Source organism: Ischnura elegans, chromosome 8, assembly GCF_921293095.1.
Source record: "Ischnura elegans chromosome 8, ioIscEleg1.1, whole genome shotgun sequence".
NCBI classification, from domain to species: domain Eukaryota; kingdom Metazoa; phylum Arthropoda; class Insecta; order Odonata; family Coenagrionidae; genus Ischnura; species Ischnura elegans.
Window position 1 is genome coordinate 11,845,510 of NC_060253.1, and position 10,024 is coordinate 11,855,533.

The 10,024-nt window shown below is 39.3% G+C and overlaps 1 protein-coding gene across 1 annotated transcript; it reads right to left on the minus strand.

The window, feature by feature from the left end:
• Nucleotides 1-3,655: 3,655 nt before the first annotated feature.
• On the minus strand, nucleotides 3,656-10,010 carry LOC124164054 (nucleoporin Nup37). Its single transcript, XM_046541221.1, has 6 exons — nucleotides 9,744-10,010; nucleotides 9,066-9,302; nucleotides 8,712-8,856; nucleotides 7,165-7,441; nucleotides 5,684-5,843; nucleotides 3,656-4,224 (listed from the first exon to the last, which is right to left on the minus strand). The coding sequence occupies exons 1-6, from the start codon at nucleotides 9,885-9,887 to the stop codon at nucleotides 4,132-4,134; spliced, it is 1,056 nt and encodes a 351-aa protein (XP_046397177.1). The 5' UTR covers nucleotides 9,888-10,010; the 3' UTR covers nucleotides 3,656-4,131.
• Nucleotides 10,011-10,024: the final 14 nt, after the last annotated feature.

Genomic DNA, 10,024 nt, shown 5'->3' on the forward strand with positions numbered 1-10,024 from the left:
AGAAGCTTGTGTATTTTGCAAAATGCCTCGGATTGTCCGCTAGCACTTAGCACTAGACAGCAGGAGTGGGGGTAAAGCGAGCTACCTGTTGAAAATAAGAAGTTGGATGAAGCCGAGTATCAGATGGGCATGCCGCTGAAATGGCTTTTGGTAGATAAGAATGTATACATCAGACAGAAATCCATCGTAGCAGTGTAAATGCCGCAATGGCATGCAATATGTAATTTTTTTGCGAAGTGATGTGTCTCCTTAGAATATTTTTAAGAGATGTTAGTTGAATCAACTATATGCCCAAATTGTTTCCATGAAATGAAAATATTCCATTAATCAGCAAAATTCCTGGTTGAATAATTTGAAGGAAATCACAATTACTCGCCAAAATCTTGTGTTTCCTCCTGCATAGGCAAACAAGTCAAACATTCCCGCATTCATTGTTTATAGTATTCGAATATTTGAACAATGATTTAATATTCGATGTTGGAGTTCGAGAAATCTGCTATTCGACCCATCTCTAGGAAGAGAGTCTACTCTCTTTTGCCACGGGAAGAAATCTGAAGAGAAGCCCCACCCTTCTAGGCTGCATTCGGGCATTAGGTCAACTTAGGAATGAACAAAAGAGTGGACCTCCATGGGTAACGCATTTTAAATACTGTTCTTTAAAATATGTTCCCTTATTGGAAGTCAGAATCCTAGGGAATCATTCCATTTGATATGATATTTTTGACCATATACTTCACTTGGTTGATAAATACTATGCTGGTGGCAATCGATCTTATGGTTTATTAATCTGATTGGTGGTCTCGTCATTGCTCGAGCTTGAATAAATTGTGAAACAGTTTGGTAAAAGTAGTATCAAATTATCGATACAGTATTCTAAAGTAGCCATTGTGCTGGTATCCAGCTGGTATCTTATTAGCTAGCAGAATATTTACATGTTTTCCAGCTAAACAAAGCAGGCATTACTACCGCCTGCACAGCAGAGCCAATGTCCCTTTGTAAGATGAGCCGATAATAAATATATGAATTGCAACAATATGAATAATGATTTTTGTCCCTCTTCTAATGTATACTTTGACAGGCCTAAGAAAGATGTTAGTATTTGGTTTCAATTGATAAAACAAGTTTTGAGGTGTAGGTGAGAGGGTAGCCATCTTCCCTTTCAAAATTTTTGCTAGTTCAACTGATTCTCATTAGTTGCGAGAAAATTTTATTTTTCCTGGCAATAGGGTAGTTTCCTTAATCAAAGAAAAGGAAAGGCATTGATTGTGATTTGTTACCCACCATTTTTGTATTCATAATATACAAATTACATATATGGTTTTAGAAATCCCAGTTTAGACAAATGTTAATGGTCAATTTTAACCTCATTTGAAAAATGCCAGATTGGTGCCCATGCGATGCCACACCACGTGACGTCACAGGTAGGGGTGCAGCTAGGAATTAAGGCTGGGGGGGTTTAGGTGCAACTAATACCGGGGGGGTGTGTGGGGGTATGGTATACCCACCAGTGCGGTTAAGCGGTAGGTGCTATATTACTTAATTGCGGAATTTGAAAAATTGAAAGTCTGTCTGATACATTGATTGAGAATAAGGAAGGTATCATCTACCTTATTCTCAATAATTTATTTTGGAACATTTGTGTTAGGAATATGTTTTCTCTGTCCTTCAATGTGATCCAATTGAAGAGAGTACCGTATAAGCTTGTGTAAGAGGCGCACACGTGTAAGAGGCGCACCCCTATTTTGAGGATCGAAGCTATAAAAAAAAGAAATTTTGCGACATTTTTTTTTATCCTATCGTGCGGTGTTGCAGACGTATGCCTGGAATTTCGACAGTTATCGAAATGTCCTCTTTCAGTACTATTTGAAAGAGGAAATTTTGATAACTGCGGCGGCATAAGAGGGAGTAGAAAGAGTTCCGATCCTCTCTTCGCATACGCCATCGCTCTACGTTAATTGTCCTACTCACTAACAATTTTGTTTAAAAGCTCTCGCAGGAGTATTGCAATAGAATTGCAGCCGTGGAAAATTTTAAGGCAAAACACGACAGGCAAATGGCATGAGCTTTCCCAAGAGATTGAACAACAATCGGGGCAATCTCAACGCCGTAGGATAATAACCACGTCGTAGATTTAAGGCCCCTTGCACACGCACCGATTTTGGACGGCCGGTAAAATATCGGCCGTCCACATTCCAATAGTGAACAATGGGAGAGCATTGGAGCTTGCACACGTACCAACCACACGCCGGCACCGGCAAAATGCCGGTTAGCTGCCGGCTATTGTCACTGTGGATCGCCGACGCCGGCTCAAAAACTTAGCAACGTATCGTTTGACCGGTAAAAATCCGGCGTGTGTGCAAGCATCGCTTCGCCGGTAAAATATCGGCCAATATTTTACCGGCCGTCCAAAATCGGTGTGTGAGCAAGGGGCCTAACGGAACTACACTCGGCTCTCCATCAGCTAATGCCTCTGCCGTTTTTTTCCTTTCCGAGACTCCACAGGAAAATATCAAGTTACAGGGGAACAATGGAAACGTGTTTCATCCCTACCCCATTCCACCAACTGACCTTTTTCGGTCTACCAGGTTCAATTCCCCGAGTTTCTGGAGGTCAAATGCTACGTGAGTCACCTTCTGAGCTCGAAGATATCTTATATTACAGCTTTAAGTTTTTTGAGCTCTAATTCATTGACACAAAGATTTATAGCTAAAATAAGGCAACTAATATTCATATACAAACTATACATTCTTACATAGTCCAAACAGCACAATTTCGGAAGAAACAAGCGTAGCATAAGCGCTTTCAAACAAGACGAGACGGACTGGAAACTCAGGCAACGCAAACTGCGTATATCACATTGCTGCGCCTTCGCCCCTTCGCTTTAAAGGCAACGACGTCACATGCAAGATCGGACGTGTTCTTCCCTTGCTCCTTCGCTCGTAGCTTTAAATACGGAGGGGAGGGAGCCCTCTTCCCCTCGACCTCTCCTTCAGCGCTCTTCACTTATACGCATTTCCGATTTCTTCTATCCACCATTAAGTCCAACAATGAGCACACTCGTTCGAATTTTTTCAACCGCAGGTTTTGACACCAATATTACTATATGCAGTATAAATACCGCGGGATGCCCACTCGTGGCAATAAATTTAGCGCGCGCTCCGGAGCGAATCACCCCGCGCGATCTTTTCAATGTTCACCTCTCGGGTACCGACGTGACGGCGCGATGCTTGCAAGAAATTCAAACAGGAGCATTTTAAAAATACGTCACTAAGGGAGAAACTCCCCTGCCTGCCGCTTGATTTTGACCCAGGGTTTCAGATGACTGACTCACGCTGAAAACCAAGGCCACTCAGTTCCCCTTGAACTTGCAACCGGTGAAGGGGAGGGGGGGGAAGATAAGAAGTTTGTGTAAGAGGCGCACCCCCATTTTCGGCTGCAATATCTGGGGGAAAAGGTGCGCCTCTTACACGCGCTTATACGGTACTATGTCTAGGAATTACTTTAGGCCATTTATGCTCTCCTATACATACACAGAATAGCAAAAATGTGCCAATATCATACAATGCATGAATAAAAATTGAAGGAATCAACCTCCACAAACCCCTAGGAATCCATCACCTCATACTAAATACCGTTATAGATAAATTCCACAAAATAAAATATCAAACTTTTTATTATAATGTTAAAATGATTTAAAGATAACTAGCAACAAAAAATACAGTAAATAATCCTCATGTGTTGCAGCAGATGTCAAAATGACCACTCTGGTGTAAGAGGTAGAATTTTAAAAGTTCATGGTCCCGTTCTAAAATCATTATAGTGAAATATATAGGTATTTCATTCATAAATTTAGGAATACATATTCACCAAAGTGACCAATGAACTTTTGTATTCGAAGGGCTGATGTATGTTGTGAACCTTTATGATAAAAATTTAAGTTAATGATACAGAAATTCAGACAAAAAAAATGTTTTGCTTCACCAACTGTATAACCTATTTTGTGTTCCCAAAAATGCTGACCTCAAATAATTCATCAAATTAAAGAAAAAAATTTATTGATAAAGAATGGTAAGCCAACTTCAGGTGGTATTATTGGGTGAAATGCAGAAATTATCATAATTTATGAATGGATCACTTGGGTGTTATCTTCCAAAAGCATATTTTCCTGTCACTAGCTGCACAAACGTAAGGGAGCCTCGAATGCCACGTTAAACCCCCGTACACCTGGAAAGTGAATAAAAAAGTATGTTACCATGTTATACAGATTTATCACTATACTTTATCAAAATTGCAATGCTGAAAACAGTGTCCACATAATGTCATAGAAGATCACCCAAAGACCCTATTATTTCCCAAAGGCCCTTAAAATCATTAGTCAATTGATACTGCAAACTTACATTTTAAAATCATATTTATCACTTTTTATGATATAGCCAGCACTTCTACTTAGGAAGAAATGCTATTCTTGAACCTGAAAGCTATCGATTTTAGTTCTCACCCATTGTCCACCTATGCCGTAGGAATTTTTTGGGAAATCACCAACCAGCTGAACCATCAAACTATTTCTAGGAAATACCGTTTAAGCGCGTGTAAGAGACGCACCTATTTTGAGCATCAGAGCTAAAGAAAAAAATTTTGAGGCATTTTTTTTACCCTATCGCGCGGTGTTGCAGACGTATGCCTGGACTTTTGACAGTTATCAAATTGTCCTCTTTCAACACTAAAAATTTACACAGCATTTTTTCGGCTAAATTTACACGATACGCATGGCGCTCAGAGATAAGAAGGTATTCACTTGTAGCCTTGACCTTGTGATGCTTACTAGATATGGTCATATCAGATACCTCGGATCCAAATATCCAAACATAATACCCTTCACCTTAAACTTCGGATCCAAATTTATCAAAGAAATTGAATCTGAATCCAAAATTTTAAATCGATGCTTTTGTGAATGCAACATCCCATTAGAATGAGTAGAAAGAGTCCCGATCCTCTCTTCGCATATGCCGTTGCTCTACGATGCTTGTCCTACTCACGAAAAGTTTTGTTTAAATGCTCTAGTAGGAGTATTGCTATAGAATTGCAGCCATGGAATATTTTAAAGCAAAACACAACAGGTACATAGCGTGAATCTTACCAAGAGATAGGACAACAATCGCGGGAATCTCAGCGCCGTAGAATAATAATCACGTCGTAGAATCCAGGAACACAGAAGAGCCACAAGAAATAAGCAATTTCAGCTCTCTGCCATGGTGGATAATAAAGGAGGATATATAATATTCAAGACACCTGAAAAAATGAATAGAGAAGATGGCTACCCTCTCCACAACTCGTGGAAGAGGGTCATACGAGAAAAAAGGAGGGGACCAATCAGCCTCCAGCATGAAAAACTGGTGCCAAGAATGCACTAAATAAGTCACCAAAAATTGAATCTCAACATCGACCTGAAGACGCCGGTTGGAATACCAGAGAAACTGTCATCGCAAAGAAAATCCACGCGGTGAAACCCAGAAGCATGGAAACATCATCTAGACAACGCCGCAGAAAACTACGCATCAACTGGCATGATTCATGTTATAGCAAGTGAGGAGAATAAAAGGTATAATTAAAACTGTTTACCCATCATTAAGCTTTTTTTATCCACTAAGAATCCACACTACATTGTAGAAGCATATTTCCTCACCTGTAATTTTGCAGTAAGTAATGGATGAGGAGATCTCAAGTGAGTAAGGCGCAGTACAGCACCAGGCTGACAGACGGTGGCAACCACCAAGTCTGTTGATGGACAGAAGCGTACGCATCGGCCAACTCCATGATGGATGACTCTTGCATCAATGGGGTGACTGGGGGCAAAATAGCATAACCATAACATGTTACATACTTGCAAGCATATTGGCACACTGAAAAAAAACCCTCAAAGAGAACATATGTATATCTTGTCATTCAGTCTTATGTATGAATCAGTGAATGTCATACACTATCAGTGAAAGTCATGGGAATCATTCTTTCAAAAACTTCAAAATAGGGGTTGGCAACCTTTACAAGTAAAAAAGCTTTATGTGCAAATTTCCATGACTATTAGGGTAGCAAAATACGTATTTAATTTTCAATGATTATTTAATAAATAACGGCGGGATTAAAGAGACAAACAGTGTGTGTACCATGGTTGCCAAACCCTACTCCAAAATCCAAATCATGAAGACTGGACATGAAGATTTACCCACCACTTTCAAATGTTTATGGTGTGTTCATAATTATGATAAAATTATTTCAAGAATGCATTACTAGCATTAGCTATACATTTGGTTTCACACAGATTTCATTTCAGTTTCCAATTCATGTCAAGTTTCAAAATGTCATTATAAACGCCTTGTTTTTCAAGGGTTCAAAGGTAAGGAACGTCTTATGCAAGACAATTGACAAATTGGGAAAGCAAATCCTTTTTTAGGAATAATAAAATTAGACTGCATATAAAGAAGAAAAAGCTCTTTGGCCAGTAGTTTTTAACAGGGGTAAACAGTAAAATTAATATATAATTTATAAATCAGGCAGTACCCATCATCATTGCACAAGAACGCACAATGCTTAATGATTTCCTAAAAGTAAAGTCGATCTAATAAAGGCATGAGATAAAATGGTAATGTAATTCAAATAGCAAAAAAACAGTCATGTATAAGTTTAGTATACAAATAAATTAATGCATCTAATTTCCATTTAATCATGTAAATACATTCATAGGGTAATAATTCATGCATACATGCATGAAAATTTTCAAGGGGAGAAAGAAATTGTTTATAAATTTTTGCAGCATCATAGTAAATAGTTTGCAATACATCTCAACAATAATGTGTCTAAGGTCCGAAATGTGTAGACAAGTGGCTTTTAGGTATCCATCAATTCTTTTAAAACATTTTTGTTAACTTGGAGAAATGAAAACTCTAATAGGAGAGCCACCTTGAAGATTTTGTACCATATTTTAAAAATTTTCAAGAAATTATGAGGTTGGGGCGGGCAGCTGCCCAGCCTCTTAATCCAACACTGAATTCAAAGAAAGAAAGAAAGAAAGAAAGGAGATATGGAGTCTGGATATTTGGAGTACACATTCAAATGCCAAAGGCTATGCCATGGCCACTGACCCTCTTCCACCAGTTTGAACCTTTTTACCTTGGCCTGGACACATCCCATAAGACAAGCTCGCAGCCCTTGGCTCCGGAGCCAACGATGGCTGCAAGCATAATAGGATTGGAGGGGGACCAATGGGCAGACATGAGTGGCAGGGGCTGAATGGGGTAGGTCAGACTACGGGTTTGAACGCCACCCCCTCCAGCGTCCACCGAGAGAATGGCTGTGCCCTCAATGGCATTGTAGAGGCGAATGCGACCACCCTTCTCACCCACAACCAGCTTCTTTGGCTCTTCTGGATGCCAGCACACAGACATAGCTGAGAAATACAAATCAAACTTGCATGTATGTATGTAAGACACGGTCACACATATGCATAAATCTCAAGATCTCATTGCAAAATATGTTCTACCTAACTAAGGATCTCTTAATGCCTTAATGTTTACCGTTTGTCATGAAGCAAAAAATCATCAATAAAAGAACTACCTGCTCATAAATAAATTTTGGAAGAGATCAGGATGTCTTCAAATGCATAGTTGCTTTTAACCAATAATTAATGAAGAATGCCCAGTTAAATTCCCATTTTCTGGTTACTGGAGCCTCAACTATTTAGTTTGCAGGAAATAACCATGGACTAACCAGTGGAATACCACTCTGTGTAGTCTCCTGAATGAGAGCACAAGGAGCAACTATTCTATAGAGGATATTTTATTTGCATTGACCAGGACAAGGCAACTTTTACCCAAGGGGACAATCAATTGCCCTCCTCGTAAAGGCATTCATGCAAGCAACCATTCACTCTTTCAAATGTTTGCATCCAAATGTCCGTGGGCCGGACAGAGATGAAAACATTCAAGAGGTCAATACAGAAAGCAGAGGGGAACAGGAGTCAAAGTGCTTAAGCTTAACAAATCAGAAGCTTATTGTCTGCCGATTCCAAAATGGTGTGGCCCATAGGAGGAGAAAAATCTACTTCTAACTCACAAACCTTCTCCAGGCAGAAATTTGCCAATCAACCAAAATCAACTCCACACCATGCAACAGAGGATGTTCTGCCAAATTTGGAAAACTTAGACAACTCATAGACTTGATCTTGTCGTTTCCTGGCGAATGTTGTCTTTAAGTTGAACTCAGGCTGTCCACCAGGTGAAAGTCTCCATTGATGTCGACGTTTCACTCACCTTGAAGATGAAAACCGACTTGGTTTTCGAAATATTGGCATGAATGGAGACTTCCCCCTGGTGGATAGCCCGAGCTCAACTACAAGACTTTGCAGCCAAAAATGTAGTTAATACAGTTAGTTTTAAATGTGGCCGAAACATGACTGCCTGAAGAAGACAAAAGTCAAGAAGGCTAGTGGACAGCAGGAAAAGCAATGGAGAGACTCAACATGAAGGAAATGAGAGAGAATGCAAGTACGAAAATATAAGCTCACAGGAGAATTGTGCCACATCAAACCAATATTAGGATTGCTGACTGGCGATGATGGTGATTAAAAATGATAAATTACATTACATCCACTATAGATGATAAAAACTTAGGCTGAATATGTATTAGTACCATATGAGCAGGTACTGTAAACTGCTTACCTGGTGAGTCAAGGTGGAATATATATCGTCCGTCATCCTCAATATTCCACAGTCTGCAAGTGTGGTCATCACTTGCAGAAGCAATGAGGTGTCCCTCAGGGTGAAAAGTAATAGCATTTATGTAGTCATCATGGCCTGACAAAACCTGGATATAATAAATTTAATCACTTAAATTTTTGCACTAACCAAAGCATAAGCTAATGAGCAAGGGCATATCATACTAAAATGCAAGGTAAAAATTCTTCTTCATATCATACTTTTTCACGAAGAAACAATCAGCGACCCTTCATCAGGGAGAATTGATTATAACATTTCGGATTGATAAGGTCATTACTATTGGTCTGATATAGATACCTGTACTCCATCCGAATTCGTCAAGTCACTGTTAAATAGCCGCAGTTTATGATCAGACCCAGCTGAGCAAAAGCGAATCAATCGAGGCATTACGATTATGGATGAATCCGGGCTCCAAGCCAATGCCTGCACACGGGCCTTATGGTGGAACTCTCTCAACGATTGGAACTCAATACCTTCATCATCACCACACTTCTCTGTGTCTGACTTATCCTCTTCCTCATCCGGTTGATCTTCCTAAAAAAATAATTGAAATATCATTAAGGAAAGTATAACAAAAAAAATGACACCAATATTTAAACGAACTTAATAGTACTAGGCCTGATATCTGATAAGATTTGTCTTAAACTATTTCACTCGACTGGCCTGCTTCACCCGATCAACTTCCTAATCTCATCCCAACAACACGACAACTTATCAAAAAAACGAAATATTATACAGAATTAAAAATTCCCGAAGAAAGAACCAGGGTAAAAATTGAGTACAAAGAAATTACATACACATTTGGTATAGATACTGGCAACTGCTTAATAAATGATTTTATCCGCTCCTCCCATAAACTTACACAGATGTTTTCACAATCAGAATTCGAATGCCTCACACAAACGGGGGTTAACTAAAAGTAACTTAAGAAATCAAGATATTCCCACTGCACATACGTAACAAACAAAATCTTACCGGAAATTTAACAACACCAACTATAATTTCCGTGGACAATCCCAAGCATATCAAATTCTGTGACCACTCGTAAGGAGAGAACTCAACAGCAAATATTTGTTTGGAGAAATCTATCTTCTGAGCTGGGGGAGTTAAGCTTTCCATTTTGACACAAGATAAAAATGAAATATCAATGTCTTTATACAAATGACACAAATTATAATTCCAATGAAACTCCCGCGTCAGGGATCGCAGCTACCGGCAGTACCGGCATGTCTTTCGCATGATGTCTGTCATTTATT